Source organism: Alternaria atra (assembly GCF_907166805.1).
Source record: "Alternaria atra isolate CS162 genome assembly, contig: 21, whole genome shotgun sequence".
Classification (NCBI taxonomy): domain Eukaryota; kingdom Fungi; phylum Ascomycota; class Dothideomycetes; order Pleosporales; family Pleosporaceae; genus Alternaria; species Alternaria atra.
The window spans coordinates 1,495,709-1,513,453 of NW_025091319.1; the positions used below are offsets into that span (position 1 = coordinate 1,495,709).

The 17,745-nt window shown below is 48.8% G+C and overlaps 4 protein-coding genes across 4 annotated transcripts; 2 read left to right on the plus strand and 2 right to left on the minus strand.

The window, feature by feature from the left end:
• Window positions 1–877: 877 nt before the first annotated feature.
• ALTATR162_LOCUS927 (uncharacterized protein) lies at window positions 878–2,984 on the minus strand (the record flags this gene model as incomplete). Its single annotated transcript, XM_043308522.1, has 5 exons — window positions 878–1,293; window positions 1,356–1,662; window positions 1,722–2,004; window positions 2,067–2,271; window positions 2,324–2,984. The coding sequence occupies 5 exons, from the start codon at window positions 2,982–2,984 to the stop codon at window positions 878–880; spliced, it is 1,872 nt and encodes a 623-aa protein (XP_043164457.1).
• A 5,481-nt stretch (window positions 2,985–8,465) lies between these two features.
• On the plus strand, window positions 8,466–8,779 carry ALTATR162_LOCUS928 (uncharacterized protein; the record flags this gene model as incomplete). The annotated part of the gene is made up of 2 exons (XM_043308523.1): window positions 8,466–8,726; window positions 8,777–8,779. 2 exons carry the CDS (start codon window positions 8,466–8,468, stop codon window positions 8,777–8,779), a joined length of 264 nt encoding a protein of 87 aa, XP_043164458.1.
• Window positions 8,780–10,515: 1,736 nt separating this feature from the next.
• Window positions 10,516–11,402, minus strand: ALTATR162_LOCUS929 (uncharacterized protein; the record flags this gene model as incomplete). Its single annotated transcript, XM_043308524.1, has 2 exons — window positions 10,516–11,083; window positions 11,131–11,402. The coding sequence occupies 2 exons, from the start codon at window positions 11,400–11,402 to the stop codon at window positions 10,516–10,518; spliced, it is 840 nt and encodes a 279-aa protein (XP_043164459.1).
• A 3,938-nt stretch (window positions 11,403–15,340) lies between these two features.
• Window positions 15,341–16,498, plus strand: ALTATR162_LOCUS930 (uncharacterized protein; the record flags this gene model as incomplete). The annotated part of the gene is made up of 1 exon (XM_043308525.1): window positions 15,341–16,498. One exon carries the CDS (start codon window positions 15,341–15,343, stop codon window positions 16,496–16,498), a length of 1,158 nt encoding a protein of 385 aa, XP_043164460.1.
• Between the last annotated feature and the right edge of the window lie 1,247 nt (window positions 16,499–17,745).

Sequence of the window (17,745 nt, forward strand, 5' to 3'; positions counted from 1 at the left end):
CGTCTCTGAAGATCCTCCGGGGCTGTGCGTGGGAGAATAATAGTCGGGAATTTCGGCTAGGCTATACAGTCACGTAACCGATAGATGAATTGCCGTGCCACTTGATCCTGCTATTGTGTCCCCATAAGAGCCAACAAGTAAACTCAGTCATCCCTTGCTGCTCTTTCACCAACATAAACTTTCAAACAATGCGAATAACCCCAATTTATAAAAGCCTCTGCGACAATTTCGCGCTGACGTTGAAGCCTCGCGTCAACGATCTCAAGCTTGCTGCAGCGCGCATAGAAGCTCTTTACCCAAAGTAGCAGCTCGCTATGCACAGCAGCGGAACAAGGCCTTCTGCCAAGGCTTGTCTTGCTTGTTGCCGGGGTGGGCAAAGCTTATCGACGTCATGATTCCGGCGTGATACACAAGGTTAGGATGGAGTCAGATGTCGTGGTCGCGGTCAGACACGGTCTGGGTTGAAGAAGAAAGAGGGGAAGAGGCCGTAAGAGCCCCACCCACGCGGCAGCCGAGATAGCACCGCGCCAGCTCCCACGGGTAGGTGTTTACAAGGTCTCACAGAACTTTATCACTACCAAGACTGAAAAGATGTGCCGGCTTCCACGGAGTAGTCGTAACCTGCCAAAACGTTCGTCCGACGACAGCAATAGCCAGCTAATAACTTAGGGTATACAGTCAATACGGCACAACTTCTCACATGCGTCGATTCGGAGAAGACGCGGCTTCGAGCGGATACGCCTTTGTGGTTGTGTTGAAGCACCAGCCCCATTACAGGGCTAGCGATATCATATATCAGGTCCCCGGCAGTGAGAATTGTGTTGGATAGAGTACCTTACTCCTAAATCTCCGAGGAGAGTCCATCTCCCGTGTCACCTCATGTAGTGATCCCAGTACTTGCAACACTCCTCCTTCTTGCCTCCTCCACATCCCCTCCAAAATACCTCGCAATCTCCACATCCAGTTCCCTCCCCATCAATTTCGGCATGTCCTTCGCCTGCTTGACCGGATTGATACCGTCATGATGCGCACTCGCAAAAATGACATCCAACTCTTCCAGACTCCTTCCTTTGGGCTCTGGAAAGAAGAAGTATACGCTTGGGATGAGGCAGGCGTTGAAGACGGCGAACATAGTATACGTGTTGTATTGAAGGTTGGCGAACGCGGGTGGGGTAATCATGACGATGAGGAAGTTCGAGATCCAGTTGGAGCAGGTAGAGAGTGCGTTTGCTTGGATGCGGATGCGGAGGTTGGTGATTTCGGCAGGGTAGAGCCAGGTCATTCCTAGCCAGCCTGGAGAGTGTTAGTAAAGAGGTCTCCATACACGCAGATCAGATCGAGGGGATACTACATACCGATGGCAAAGAATGTGTTGAAGGCGAACATGAATACCACAGCCGTGATGCCATACTTTGGCTCTAAGACTGGGGCACCAAACTCATTCTCGCTAGCAGTCGATGTCATACCACTCATGATAGCCATGCTAGCCATCATTCCAAATGCACCAAAGAGCATGAGTTTGCGGCGACCGGCACGTTCGATCAACGGAATGGCGACGAGGCCGGCGAGGAAATATTCGGTGCCGTTGCAAGCGGATAAGAGACGTGACATATCTGGGCCGAAACCGAGCGAGTTTTCGAAGACGTAGGTTGCATAGTAGGTCTGGGCAAGGTCTTGATTAGCTTTCCTTTCGACGAAGTGATATACAGCGGTAAACATACGATGAGATTGATTCCGGAGATTTGCTGGAAAAACTGCGATGCGACACCTAACAGCGTACGCCTTAGGTTCTGACTTGGGCCATTGTGCAGAAGCTCCTTCATCTTGAATGGGCCGTCTCTGCTTTGCGCTTCAAGTGCATCCTTGATGTTGCTAAGTTCCGTGTCCACTTCTTCCGAGTCTACTGATGCACCGGCGAGACGAGCGAGTAGGTGCCGAGCTTCGGTGTGGCGACCGCGCATCACAAGCCATCGTGGCGAATCTGGTAGGAAACAGAGGCCAATCCTGGGGATGCCGTTAGTGCGACTCCATATAGGACAACATGGCGAGGGAAGAGTTTTACGTACATGACGAGAACTGTGAAGAAAGACTGAAAGGCGATGGGAAACCTCCAGCGCACAGAAGAGTAACTCTCGCCCGATGGGAGGAAGTAGAAGCCGTAGGTAACCCAGTAGGATATCATCACACCGGCGACGATGACTGCTCCGGACGTAATAATCAAGCGTCCGCGCTTCTCAGGTTTCGCACACTCAGACTGCCAGGTCGGGATTGCTGCGGATACGTTTAGTTGATGGCAAGACGTCAGTACCGATCCACTACTCACTTGCTGTAACCATGCCATTGCCAATTCCACCAACAACACGTCCAATACTTAGCAGAGCATACCCGTCGACCCCGCCTCCATTTGTACCACCTGCGGCCACTTGAATGATTGTTCCGACAATCATGATGAAGCTACCCCAGAAGCTACTGCTCTTCCTGCCCCAGGTCTCGCCATAGAACAAGATGAGAACAGCGCCTAGGAAACAACCGATCTGATACACCGCGACACAGGCAGAGAGAATACTCGGGCTACCTGTGCACATAGTCGGATCAGGTATAGTGTTCGTCGGTGCATCGAGCCAGCAGAGGTTATTTGGACGTTCGCGAGGTGTCATGAGAGGAAAGTGGCGTTGAAAATCGTCGAGAGTGAGAACTCCGCTCAAGACACCCTGATCATAACCGAACATGAGGAATGCTAAACAGGAGCACCATGCGATGGAGTTGTTCAGTGCCTTGCCCTGAAGCAGGCCAACCCCGGGGACGTGCCATTCCGGTAGGTTGCCGAGCTTGGAGAAGATGCCTAATACGCCGGAGGGTTGTGATGCTGCCTTTTGTTGTTCAATCACGGTCTGTGATGATGAGGAATTCTCGTAGTTGAGGTTGTCGATGCGTGTGTCAGGGGAACGTTCCGAGCGTTTCTCGTCAACCTTTTCAGAATCCATATTGAGATTAAGTAGTCAACTGGACTCTAGCTGATAAACACCCTAAAATGCTACCGATCAGCACCATCTTATACTTTTGCGCTTCCGCAAACTCGGCTATCTTGCCACTGAACTGACGAGACCAAGAGTGATCCCGACTCCGCCATTTCCAATCACCTGCAACCCCAGAGTCTTAGCAAAACCATGTATGGGGTAATTTGTGGCTGGTAAAGAGCCCATTACCGACGTAGTCCAAGCCTTGACGAAGCCGGAACGACCTTTTTAGGCAAGCCGGCCCAGTTTCGAGGTTTTTCGCGCACACCAAGTCGGGCCAAGAGACCAGACAAGCAGCGGGGCGGAGCCTTGACCTTGGCGGGTGTCCTCGTCTCGGCAGTCGGAACAAAAATGCGGGAGAAGACGTAGATGGAAGTGAGCATTGCCAGATGGTTAATGAAATGGAGCAGAGAAGCATGAGTGTGAGTCCGTATAAGGAATTGTGCGTTTTATGTAGCAGACATGCTGTCCACATCTGCTTTGGACCGTATATAACGCCGAGCCATGCTGACCGTATAGTACATATGTGTGCAAGCATGCAACTTGCTTCATGCCTGCTGGCGGCTCCAGATGGTACGCATGGTTGCCGAGTCCTCCATCTCTGCGATGCGCCATCTCCTTCTACTCGTCCTCACTCCCCCCATAGCCCTGACTCAATATTCGACTTGTCTGGCTGATGCTTTCGCTCCGTGTACACTCGTTTCGTAATGTATGAGAGGTTCTATTTCTTGCCGCGTTTCGCTTCGAGAAAAAGTACTTGTTTCCGCACTGTGTATTGTCAGCCATGTTCCTGCATCTGCCCTCATTGATGAACAGTCTCATCTCTTCCTATTGTGTGCTCATCCTGCTCTTAGCATGATGTTGTATGTGAGGCAAGCACGCTTCTCAATGACGGGTGAGAATGATGGTGTCGTACCGATCGGGTCGTATTTGAGCATGCTCAGCGGTTGGTGCGCACGTGGTCTTTGCATCGTCCGGTAGTAGCCCGTCATGGCCATTGATATGAGGCGCACCATAATGGTACGGGACTTTGCTGTGAGATGCCATTGTCAGCGCATGTGGGCCAGGATGTAGGTTGCGGATGAGTGCTCTGAGAGTGGCTGGGGCAGTATGGCGATTCTCAAGAGCATGACATAGTGCGAGAGCAGGAGCGCATACCTTTCTTCGCCATTGCGACAGGCGGAGATGTGTGATGCCGACGTCAACGGTGGTGGTGTCGCGGCGTGACGATTTGCAGATGCGGATCTTGAACCGGAGGTTCTGCGGCGCCAACGTCGTCAACCAATCAGCGACGATTGAGGTCCTGACAACCTAACGTTCGGCTGTCTCGCGGATTAGTCTTGAAGTTCACGACATGAGTCTCTTGAGAAATCCCAAAGTCTTTCTATCGTTCTTTCATATAAGAGCGCTTCTCACCATGCGTTAAGGTGTTTTGTTTGTCTCGCACTTGGTTTTGCTCATGTTCATAACATGTTCTTCTCGTTTCACTCATTAATCTGCAACGCCTTCTTTTGTTGTTTTCACGTTGGTCGTTATCTACAGGTTTTCCGAGCATTATGAAATTGTCATGCGGCTTCCATAACTACGTATCGTTGGTTTTTATACTGCTGCTGCTCGCCCCCGTTCCACAGCTTGGGTATCATGACAGTATACATGGAGAACCATCAACATGACGAGCATGGCCTCTGCACATAGGATGGCATGCTTGAGAAAGCATGAGGTAAGACATCGATTTTCTAGGTAGTAATGATGTAGCAGAGCAACACTTGCAACCCCAAGCAATGTGCCGTCCACTTGGCAGGGTCGCGGACCGTCTCTGCATCCTTGCGTATATGCAAAAGAGAAAGCAGATCGTGGAATACAGGTCGGGATAGGTAGATCCATGGATATCGAGAAAAGAGACAAACTTGAAGGGGAGCACGGTAGAACTAGTAGGGAAAGAGGAAGAATGAACTAAGTGCGTGATTACCTTCGCAGCACTCTAAGATGCTGTAGCAAAGCTGATGAAGTAGCGTATACCTCCAGGACGTGTTAAAATCAAGTCGGTGCCAAGGGCGCTGGGCCAATGTCGACAGCAGGCTGAGAAAACACTCTTGCTAGGGATCTGGGACCAGTAGCCATGATATTAGCAGCATACAATAGATATGATATCAAGACGCTGATGCGGTTGAGTGAATGCTCAATGAGCATGGAAATCGTATGGCCAAACTCATGGTGCCGATGCTGCAGGCAAAAAGAGAGCGGGAAAAAAGGGTGAGCAACAGGCCCGTGCTGTCGTCGCCTTGGGTGTTCGAATCGCGGTGAATCGATGGGCAAAAAGAAAGCCAAAAAAAAATGGTAGCTTCTCTTTGATTGAGCGTGTCATCCTTAGTGCAGGGGCCATGCTAATCTTCTCTGTATCGTTTCAAATTGACCATAAGCCCGAAGGCGAAAGATTAAACAATAAAGCCGTATATAATCCCCATGTTCTGTTGTGATGGTGCTTGAGTCGGGCGACCGCTCATCAGGCTCGTGCGTGGCGGACAAGGCAGCAGACGGCACGTGACACGCGCTAGCAGGCGACGGGAGGCAAGCCAGTAGTGAGCCTGGATGGGAGGATGATTGGCAGACAACGAGAAGGCTGGTTGATGTCAGCAAGGCTCGAGCAGAGGGCTTTTGAAAGAACCTTCGATGCAGCGACTTCTCCATCGCCAACCTCATAGCATGATGGCGAGCGACTGTATCATCTTCTTACACCATGACGGCATCGCGACGACTGTAATATGTAATTTCCCATCGTCATCTCTCTAGACATAGGCGAAATTGATGCGTCGCGCACAAGACCTCGGGGCATTCAGGCATGCGGCCAGTTCGGGAAGCTACACCGAATTTAGGGTTGACCCCACCCGCGACGATGACACACTCCGAACATTGGACAGAGAAGATGGAAAGGAGGGTATGAGAAAGTAAGGGATTTGAAAGAGAGCTGCATGAGCTTGCTGTCGCGGTGATGCGCTATCGAGAGATACCTGCAGCAATATCAGCAGGTGTGTGTGTGTGTGTAATGAAAGAGGTGGCAGATGAGGCTTACCATTGTCGCATGCGACGTCAACATTGAAATCCTGGAAGAGTATGAGAAGCGTCGTTGTTGAGTTTGAAAGCCTGTCGATGCACAGCTCTGGCCTTCCCGGGGGAAGCAGTCGCGACTTCGCAGCGTGGTATGCGTCAACAAACCAAGTCTCATCATTGCGAAACTGGTCGCGCATCAACTGTATCGCGAACTATGGACGGGAACATGTCTCATGAATAATCTGCAGAAGCTATGTCGCCCATGGTTAGGAAAATGCTGTTTTGAGGGAGGCGAAGTATTCACTGTGGAAGCCGCCACCTTCGAAGGGGTGAAGCCGGTAGAGCACAAGTTGCGTATGCGACACCGTGCAGTCAGAACGATGTTGGGTTGGAGAAAATAAGATACTCACTGTCATGTCTGCTGGATGCGAATGATGAAGCCAGAAGAACACATGATGCGGGTACTAGACCAGGCAGGCAGTAAGGACGATGCTGGCTCGAAAGAGATGATGTGCTTACCATCAACCCCACCCAATGCGAAGCAACAAATGAAGGAAGATACACACTGCGCATGCAATACCATGCGGTTATGACAATGCCGGCTCGGAGACAACGGAGTATTCACCTTCGAAGTAGTCATCAAGACGGGAAGTCTGCCGCGGAGTCGAAAAAGGCCGGCATACATGCAGCGTGTCAGGAAAGTTCAACTTTTCACACATTTGTTCAAGATGAACAACACTCACCGCGGATGCGTGGTCATTCCACCGATAGCAGAAGCTACCGGGTTGGATCAAACAAATCCCTCAAATTCATCCAGAGTACGAGGAATGTACATAAACAATACTCATCAATCTTCACGGATCGAAAATGATGCATCTTTGCTCCCGCTGCACACCGACGTAGCTTAATGCTCGCGGTGCGATTGGTTTTTTCTCGGAAGCCGCGCATTGAGAAGCCACTATAAGGAAGTGGGCCCAATACCTGGATATCTTGATGCGACTCCCGGAGCGAAAAATCATACCAACAAGGCCTTCCAACTTCTGACGGGCCACAGTAGCAGCTCCGCTGCCAGCCTTGTCGTCCAAGCGATGTACCCAAAGCCGGACGACGGTGCCTTCCACAATCCTCCGCGGTAAAACGCGTGTTTGGATATACCCCGCTCATGCTCGCAGCCATGGGATCGAGACATACCAGCATATGCGATGGATATGTACAAGGTGGGTAGATGATCCGCATACGACATGGAGGGCGCGTTGGGTTTATCCCAACCCAAAGGCAAAGCGCGCCTTATACCCCGCGTGTACGTCCTCATAGGGTACAGGAATGCTGCGACGACTAGCGGCAGCTGTACTGGTTGCCTTCGGCAGAAGATGGCCGTGCAAAAGATTCAACTCTCCCTGGTTCTCCTGAGCTTCGCAACCGTTCATGCGAACGAGCCGCCACACGTATACCGGCTAGGAACAATCGCGGCGGGGAGCCACAGGCTGCGCGACACGTGGAAGGAGACAGAGAAAGACATGATAAGAACTGGTGGTAGCATGGCGAAAATATATGACGATGCTGCAGAAATATACGGGTGGATAGTGACCGAGGCAGGGCGAGCAGACAGCTGCAACATTCTTCCCAATAGGCTAACGTCTTCGAACAAATCCGTAATCATCTCGCTAAGCCTAGCCAACGTCGGCAGTACGTCGAGATGAACGAAGACATACATGTAGGATGGAGAAGAGGTGGAGGGAAGAGCATATCGCACATAGAGGCGGGAGAGACAAAAAGATGACGCGAAACGTACGTTCAGCATGGGGAGCCAGAATGTAGGGCAGCGTATCATGATGTATCGCCGCCGAACATGTCAAATGCACCGCGAAGCAGCAAACCGATAGTGCGCAAAGTGCATGATTTGACGGTCGAGATGGTAAGGCCTTGAAAGCCTCCTTGGTCTGCGACATCGTCGGCTCACAGGACCTAAAGCATCGACGAAGACGGTGGGCGTGAGGCAGGAGGCTAGAAGTCTGATAAGGCAAGTTGTGGTGTTTCGTTCAACTTCAGCTACCGTGTCCGTGCGCATTTTGGCCATGGTCGAGTTTTGGCCACGTACCAACACAATAACCGTTAGAGAAATAAGGCTGTACAGCCACCCGAAATAGCTATTATCCTGAGGTTTCTTAAATTTGAACTAATTATAGTATTGCGATTAACCTGTGCTACTTATGTTTACTTAGTATCTTAGCAGTGCAGCTAAGTGTGATAGGCTGAAGTCCAATTAGTTACTGAGGTGGCTTTCAAAAGTTCTTGCTAACGCGATTTCTTATCGGCCCGATATTTCTTGGCATTATCTAGAGTTTTTGATGCGGCTGTAGCTGGCTAGTATACTCACTTTTTTTAGTGTTGTACTTCGCAATGGCTCCTAATACAGAACTTCCTACACGGGCCTTAATTGTTACTTTAAAGTCTCCTTTTGGAGGCAAGTCAACGAGCCAGATCAGCGCTATCACGGGCATCTCTCCACGCACGATTGACGCTATCTATGGCCGAGCCTGCCAGCGAGGCTTTGAGCCAAATGGACCTATGATAAAGCTCCTCCCTGAATATCTTGAAGATGCTCCACGTATAGGTCGCCCGCGTAAGCAAGAGGCTATTCAAGAGGCTACTATTCAGAAAGTACGCCGTGATCGATATAGACGAGAGAAGAGCTGTGCTGATATAGCCAGTGATCTTAGTCTTCAAGGTCACGACGTCTCATCTACGACGGTGTGGAGAGTCCTCAAAGCAGCAGGATACAACAAGACGAAGCCGACGAGGAAGCCTAGGTTAACAAAGAAGATAAGATAAGAGAGACTTAACTGGTGTCTTGCTCACAAGGACTAGACGCTGAAGGATTAGAAGAATGTTATCTAGTCAGATAAGACCTCTGTTGTACTTAATCACCGCCGTAGTAGCTATCGAGTGTAGAGAAAATTAGATAAAGCGTTCACAAAATTAGTTATTCGAGAGAGGTAGAAAGGCTACACTAAATTTATGTTCTAGGGCTGCTTCTCATATAATCACAAAGGTCCTCTTTATATATAGAAACCTAAGACAGCCTAGGAGAAGAAAGAAGCAGCTCTTAAGATTAATAAGATAAATAAGATCTTAGAGCTAATTATAAGAGAGGAGTAGGAGCTCTTAACAGGCATGAAGAGGATAGGCCTAAGAAATAAACTGTAAGGGGCTACGCCTAAGTACCACAAGAGGCTACGCCGAAGAACTTCCCGCTTATCTATCTTTGTATTAGTGTACGGAGGATAAATACCGTACGAGGAGGACGCTACTCTTCTTTTCCTTATCCTTCTTCTTCTGTACATAGGAGCAAATGCATACTCGTTAGCAGGCCTCTTCCGCCCATAACATAAACCTAGTAAAGCTCCTTAATAGAGATGGAACAAGGAGAATAGAAAGCTTACTCGTAGTAACAATAAAGGTGGTATTAATTAGTGGCGTTATCAATCTCAAGTTCTTCTCCTAAAGCTTCTTCCCTTTACGAAGGAGTGTACAAGAGAGACACCAGGTACTATTATTCAAGAGGATAAGGCACCCTCTCATGCTTATTACGCTTAACATCTTGTGTATACACAAGAGAGAGTAGAGAGGCTCTCTTAGTGTGGTAATTCACCTAATCTCAATGCTATTAAGCCAGCCTAGCCATAGTTAAAGAGGAGAACAACGAAGAAAGGAGCTCCAAAGTGTAAGAGGCTGAAGCCTTGGTTAGTAGTACTTGGCCTGTGGCCTTCGTTATAGCTGGTTGGGATAGGCTGCAACCCTCGGAGCGTTGTCGGGGCTTCATCGGCGCTCCACGGACCCTTAGAAGTTTCTCGAACCTAGCAATACGTGATACATAGACTCAGCGCAAGCGTAGTGTAGCTTCTCTATCGAATTCATTACTGTTATACCTTGCACTTATGGTCAACCCATCGCACCCTTACACAAAGAACAAAGGTGAGGCAAACCAAGCATGGGAGCAGGCTTAGAAAGATCTCTCACAGTCACAGATCCAAGCTTAGATAGAGAGGATTCCTATCCACGTTCAAAAGATCATTAAATTTAGTAGTAGGAACGAGTATAAGGAAGGTAGAGATTTGCCAAGAGAGCGTTAGGACTCGGCTGTCTATATTTCGGTAGTATTTCGGCAGTATTTGAGACACCCCTGTCAGCAAGAACTTTTGAAAGCCACCTCCGTAGTTCCTCGATAATATCTCGGTCACGTGCACGAGGCGCACTGTCCACAGAATCTAGGTGCTTAGGGGAGCACCTAGATTCTGTTTAAGCGAGCCTAGCTAAAGGGTATTTGAAACTGCTATCCCATAAACGACTCTTAGAACTCAACTAATAGAGAGCTCTTCTCTATCAAATACAACTACAGTATACCTGTGCGATAGCTCCTCGCGTAGTCCCTTACAATAGACTCCAGTTTCTACATCCGCTGCTGCTCAAGTGCGCCTGTAGAGTGTCTTCTAAACCGTTTTCTACCTCTGCTCTTTTTATTCTTCCATTCCCTTCCTGCGATCGGTCCCTGAGCATGAGCATCCAACTTGATGACTAAAAAGCCCAGCGCGATATATATCGCAACGACAATGAATTCCTCGATAATTGCTGTAGCGACGCGCACCGCCACGTTTCCAGTTACGATATTGAACAAATGGCTGTGCAAGAATACTGAACATGCTGAGTAGATGAGTCGCGACAAGACGAAAGGGAGTGCGAGAATGATAGCGACAGGCACTCGACGCTCTTGGTTCGGAACGACAGAGGTTCTGGGAACCGAGGTCAAGTATACGAATACGATGCCGAAATATGCGACAATGTACAGCGCGATGCCGGCTTTGCTTGTTGATGCGACTCGGACCGTGCCGTCGAGCTGAACCGTGCCGCTTGTTCCGCCGGCAATGCTGAGAATGAGACCGATGGTTATGACTAATTGCAACACGCGGAAGTGTTTGGTCGTGAAGGTCGGACTACTTTTCGCGTTGATGAAGTCGACACTGTAGCTGGGTAAGTTTGGAGCGTTATTTGAATTTTAGAGACTTACAATCGACTCAGCAATCCCAGAGTTGCTAATAGTAAAGGTGATAGGCCGACAGATTCGATGATGATCTTGGCCTCGATCATGCCGTTCGAGTGGTTCTGGCGGGATAGGAATTGACAGGAAGCACCAGTGGTGCGTACGATGCAGAGAATGAGCGTATAGACCCAGCCGCTGCTGCGATTAAAGCCATGCCGCACGCAAACAATGACAGCTAGTATGGCGGCAGGGACATAGACTGCGAGTTCAATGGCTGCGACAATGTCACGTGCATGCATCATTGGTGATCTGAGAAGACACAATAGAATAGAATGCGTGCCAGAAGTTGGACGACAGGTGAAGCTAGTGGAGACCATCTGCCAATCTGTAGATTCATGGTTCTTATACTCCATCTCTCATCAGACTGATCAGAGTACAACGCCCTTTACTCAAAAGCTCTTCCAAATCCGAATATGTGTTGTGACGCTACGCCCTACGTAGCGAAAAGCCGGATATGCCGAAAACAACCAATAAGGGGGCAGGAATAGCAAAAACTCCCACACGACGCTCTGACGTATTGGCTGTGATCATCTCACCAGGTTGGTCAGCACACATGGCGGGAAGGTACGCTAGAGCGAAAGTCCAAACATGGTAACCACTTCGTTGGCGCGTGGCTAAGTAATCTCACCTGTACGGTGGAAGCCTGACTATGATTACGCGTCTCCTACTCACACTGCTGCTGTCTGCCCACCCTAAAAGAACTTGAGTATGCTTGTCGTGTCAAAAACGGTAGGATTCAGCGAAGAATTTCGTCACAAGCCAATGCACAGCGCAGAATAGTTCAGTAATGGTCTATAGAGGACGGCCTTCAGCCGCTTGTTTGCTATGTCGAGAAAGACGCATCAAGGTACCAATCTTCCTATTTGGCAGTATTCAGCGGCTCCTAACTAAATTGGCATGGTAGTGCGACAAAAAAAGCCCCACATGCTCTCAATGTGCACGTATGCACGCCAACTGTCCAGGTTATCGAGACGCGTTAGACCAGAACTTTCGCGATGAAACCGAAAGTGTTGCAAAAAGAGCGGAGAAAAGTTACAAGAAATCGGATCTACGCGAGGGTGAACAACAAGAGCCTGTCCGGAACGATCTGATTGACCCCACGGCCAATGTGATTCAGTTCGAATCCACGTCGCCACACCTGTCGCATATATTCATGCTTACTCCTCCGATGAATGATGTCGCTATTACGAACTTCATGTCCTCATATATTCCGAGCAGCCACTATGACTACCTTCCCGTCATGTATGGACAGTCTCCTCCAGAGTCTGCGCTGTCCTCAATCGTCCAAGCAACTGCTATGGCATATCTGTCGCAAGAGCTATGCCAGTCAGACTTGGTGCGTATAGCGCGACGTACCTATGTTGAAGCCTTACGAAAGACGAATGAGGCTTTAGCGCGTTCTTCCACTGCTTGCAGCAATTCAACCTTGGTCTCAGTCTTACTTCTGGGCTTATTTGAATCACTCATCTGGACACACGCTGGAACTCCAGAGTGTTGGACGACACACACAAGAGGCGCGTTTGCAATTACAAAGCTTAGAGGCCTGCAACAGTTTGACACTCCAATTGGCCAGCAAATTTTCGCTCAAGTTGCGAACCAGGTTTGCATCAATAGTCTCCGGCAGAAATTGAAGCTTCCTACAGGCCTTGAAGATCTCATCAAACGTGTTCTACAATACAATCCCGACTCCCCGCCTCACCAGTTGCTTCGTTTGACTAGCAACGTCTCGAATTTGGTTGCAGATATTCATGCTGGCACGAATTCGGCCCCTGAAGCCGTCCGGATGATACTTCAATTAGATGAAGAATACAAACAATTTGCTAAGCATCTTCCAATCAATTGGAGATACAACAAATCGACAGTGGAGAAACCGGAGGGACTTATTTACGGAAACACGGGGCACTGGTACCTAGGCCATAGAGCTTTACAGCTGTGGAACTCGTATCGCATGACACGGATCCTACTCAATGAGGCTGTGCATGCTCTGACCGACAGCACACCTACAGACTCCAAGGCCCGAACCCGACGTCAAGCCATAGATAACATCGAAAACATGGCGACAGAGATTTGCGCTAGTATTTCTTACTTCGTCAGCTGTTCCGATCTCGGAATTCATAGGTCAAAGGCAACATTCATAGTACCCCCACTCGCGACTTCCAGGGCTTTGGCCGCGTCGTTACTATGGCCATTGTCGGCCGTGCGTGGGGCAAGTCTCGCAAGTAGTGATACAAGAACATATGCTGTGAAGAGTCTGCGATATCTAGGGACTGTATCTCGAGCACCACAGGCGGCCGAGGTTGCTTCACAAGGTCCAAGCTTCGATGCGCTACAGGATGGTTTGCATATGTTTCATGTCTCATAGTAGTAGAGCTTATGTCTGGAACCAGGATTTTAGGAATTCCTTTTTAGTACCACACAACGCTATGCTCGACTGAGTTACACAGCCACTGAACTGAGCTCTGTGGGGCCCGAGTAAGTGGTCAAACGCAGAAAAGCTCGCACAATTACGATGCCTGTCGCGATCACGAGCAAGCGTCGATTCTACCTGTTTCAGGGCGTTTGTAGTGATCATCATATGTATGATCTTTTTGTATGATGCCAAGGTCTAGGGTCCTGTATTGTACCAAACAGATAAGAGGGGCTATCCAATTCGCTACATTCACTGGGTTAGGGTCACTCAGAGGTCTATATACCCCACTTCCATCTCATCTCCTTCACCCCCGTATGGCCGCCCTGACTCCTCCTCCTCCCCCTCCGTGTGGCTTATCATATGCTTATTATATGCTCTCTATGCGCGCCTAGGGCATATTGTTGTATGATGGTTTTGTAGTATGCGGAGGCATGTCCGATAGGAAGAGAATAGGCTGGAAAAGCTGTATTTTAATTCCTACCTTGCATGATTACACACTTTAGCTTACCACAGTCTCCTCTTCTGCATACGAGTCGCTCTTCTTACACCTGACTCGCCCAAGCTCCTATTAGCTAGCCAAATCATCATATGTCCTACAGTTTCGTAGTACGATGACTACACAGGCCCTCAGACTTGTCCGAAAAGGGTAACAGTTTCGTTAGCGGGATTAGTAACCTCGTCAACATTCTCTTTCATCGACATATTGATTAGGAAGCGGCTGACATTCTATGGCTTGCGTTTTTCTGTGGCAGATATTGCGTGCATCGACGAAGATTCGATCCACCCTAGACGGAGATCATGGGTCACCTAAAAACTTTGGTCGCGTCTCACCTGAGAACAGGCATAGCTAACAAGGTAATGCAGGCTTACAGTCCATAATTGGACACCACCTCGCTTGAGCATGGAATATGCGCCGTAAGGTAGCAAGGACACCTTTCAGCGACAGGTGATGAAGCTGACCGGAGTATGAGCTCCATGTGCGTGGTTTAGTGCAATGGTGCATGCATTTGGCGGGTATACGATATGACACACGAAAGGGTTCAACAAAGCACGCGCTTGTATGCGCACATGCTTACGCATCATCCTGACTGTTGGTGTATTTATTCAGCTGGAACCACTGTTCGACAACATATCAATTTCACGCTCCCCTTATCTTTTAAAATCTTTCAACGCAGCTGTCCCTGACGGACTTACATCATGCGTTCATTTAGCATTCTTTGGTCGATCGCCATTGTTACAATATCGGTCGAATCAAGCTACAATTGTCAACCAGGACAGACGTGTTGGCCGACTCAGCAACAGTGGCAGCAGCTGAACCAAACCCTTAGTGGCCACCTGCACAAAACTACCCCCTTGGGAGCGCCTTGTTACAGGAATTCAAGTGGATACAATGAAGGAATTTGCGCCTCAGTCCAAAACACCTACAACAGCAGCCTTGATCGGATATCCCATTATGGACAAACTTTCTGGCAGAATTGGGAAGCGTGTGGGACATCAGGTTGCTCTCTGCTCTCAAGCAATCCTGCAGAAAAACTATTCCCTACCTGTTCCTTGGGAACACTGGCAACATACTATGTTGATGTGCGGGAGGCATCCCACATCTCTGTCACTCTACAGTTTTCAAAGGAACATAACCTACGCATCAGTGTTAAAAACACAGGACACGATTTTGCGGGCCGTTCGGTCGGACCTCACACGTTGGCCATCTGGACTCACAACCTGAGCAGTATGTCCTTCCATCGAAACTTCACGGCCTCAAGATGCCCAATGGCCAACGCACACAACGTTGGCGAACTAGGAGCTGGAGTGGTGGCGGGAGATGCGTACCGTTATTTCGGCGAATATGGTATGGACATCACAGGCGGCTATGAAGAGTCTGTTGGCTTGGCAGGCGGTTTCGCGCAAGGCGGAGGTGTTGGCGATTTCACCGCCCAATATGGACTCATGGCAGATAACGCCATCGAGTTTGAGGTTGTCACCGCCGATGGCCAGGTGCGAGTCATAAACGAATGCAACGACCCCGAATTGTTCTGGGCTATGCGCGGTGGAGGCGGTGGTACCTTCGCTGTCCTCACGAAGTATCGCGTTCAGCTCTATCATTCGTTGCCTATTCACACATACCGCCTGGTTGTTGATATCAGCAATTCCGATGCTTTACGCGCGCTCCTGACACTGCACGCAGAAAACCAGTTAACTTGGTCTGACGCGCTGGTTACAGGATCAACCGACTACTATGTCAACAAGGCAGCATTTGGCGTAATTCACCCTAATCTCGACAACGGCACGAAGCTCAAAGAGGCTACGATGGCTTTCAATCACGCAGTCAGCAACATACAAGGCATAACCGTGATCGAGAATGACTATACTACGTTCGACAATTATACTGCCTATACCTCTTTTTCGATCGCCGACGCACGCGTTACTGAGCCAGCAGGCATCTCGTCTCTAATTTCCTCACGACTCATACCCCGTCATCTTTTCGCCTCGCCATCCTCTAGATCATCCCTAGTAGATGCAGTACTACATGGCATCCAGACGGCGCACAATCTCATCAACATATCTGGCACACAGGTCGTCTTTGAAACGCCGTTGTCTAATCCAGATGTCGATCGCAAGACTTCGGTACATCCAGCATGGAGGAGTGCGCTATGGCACGTTATCAACGTTGCTGAGTGGGAAAAGCCTCTCGCGCCCGCGACACTAAAGGAAGTCTCTTCCGGCTTCCTCGATCTCTTAGAACCGGCGAAGGCGCTGACCCCTGGTGGTGGTGCGTACCTCAACGAAGCATCTTATGAAGAGCCTGAATGGCAGCAAACGTTCTTTGGCGACAACTATCCTCGGCTGCTCGAAATTAAGCAGCGGTATGACCCAGATCATGTTTTTGATTGTTGGAAGTGCGTCGGGTGGCGGGGAAGACAAGAGTAAGTCTCTTTCGCCTATAATATTGATACCTTCTGCGAATACTCTTAGCTAATGCATCTATGCAGCTCTTTCTATTCCTGTTATAGTTACTTATGATAGATACTATTCTAGAGCTTCAAGCGTTAGTTTAACTCTATCGTACTACAGTTTCCTAAGTCTAATGTAAATCTACCTTAGCCTGGAGTGCTTGGTTATTTAGAGCAGAGTACAAGAGGCTAAAAACGCTCTATAAAGTAGAACTATTTATCTTGTTACGTATAATGTACCTTACATGTTCGCTAGACACTCTCCTAAGACCTTACTAAAACATTACATTTTAAGAGAATGCTTTAACAACCACCCTAAATAGCAGTATTAAAAAGGCTTAAATACAGCTTACGCCTTAAGCTAATAAACAAGACGCAACTATCTCCTTGCGGCGCGTTGTAGCTATCTATAATTTCTCTTCCAGTACACTAAGCAATTAACGCGTAGGATAACCCTTATAAGTAGAATGTAAGCCTAAGATAATAAACTTGAATAAGACCAAGGAGAAGGCAATTATTAAGTATGTTGTTAAGCAATAGATTCCGATGTGATACTAGATGCACAAGAATAGTCGAGGTAATAGTATATCGCCTTAGTAGACTAGAGACGAACCCCTACTAAGGCACAGTAGCGGTTAGGAGATCTTATATACCTCTAAGCGGCTTGGTGCAAGCCGGAGCTGGCCACTAGGAACGAGGTCCAAACAGTAATAGGAAGAAAGTGAAAACGTAGTAAATACGCGCTAAAGAGAGTATGCTATCTTAAAGATACTACAGATACTACGACAAGACTAGGTATAACACGTAAACATGTAACTATATAGTAAAAGTAGCCACTGAATAGTATTTTAAGGTCTCTCATACTATATTAAGCTAAAGTAGGTTATAATAGACTATAATAGAGGAGGTTTTAGTAAGGTCTTCGCAAAGGTAGACCGCGAACCCGTGAGGTACGTTATCGCATCAGACCACATTGCTTGACAGTGAGCCCCTCGACGGGCGAACGCGATCCTGTACCTTCTTTACGATGGGCACACGTTATACCCGCGTGTAGTATCTGCAGTTGTGCATGCAATGGCGAGGGCGAAGGTGATGGAAGACACACCACAAATCGCGGACACATCCCATAGTGGCACCAAGCTGTGGCTTGATCGGAGAAGCCACGGAGGCGCTGGCAGCGCCCGTCGCGTTACTTCCGTCGCGTGAAAGACGGTCATATTTGGA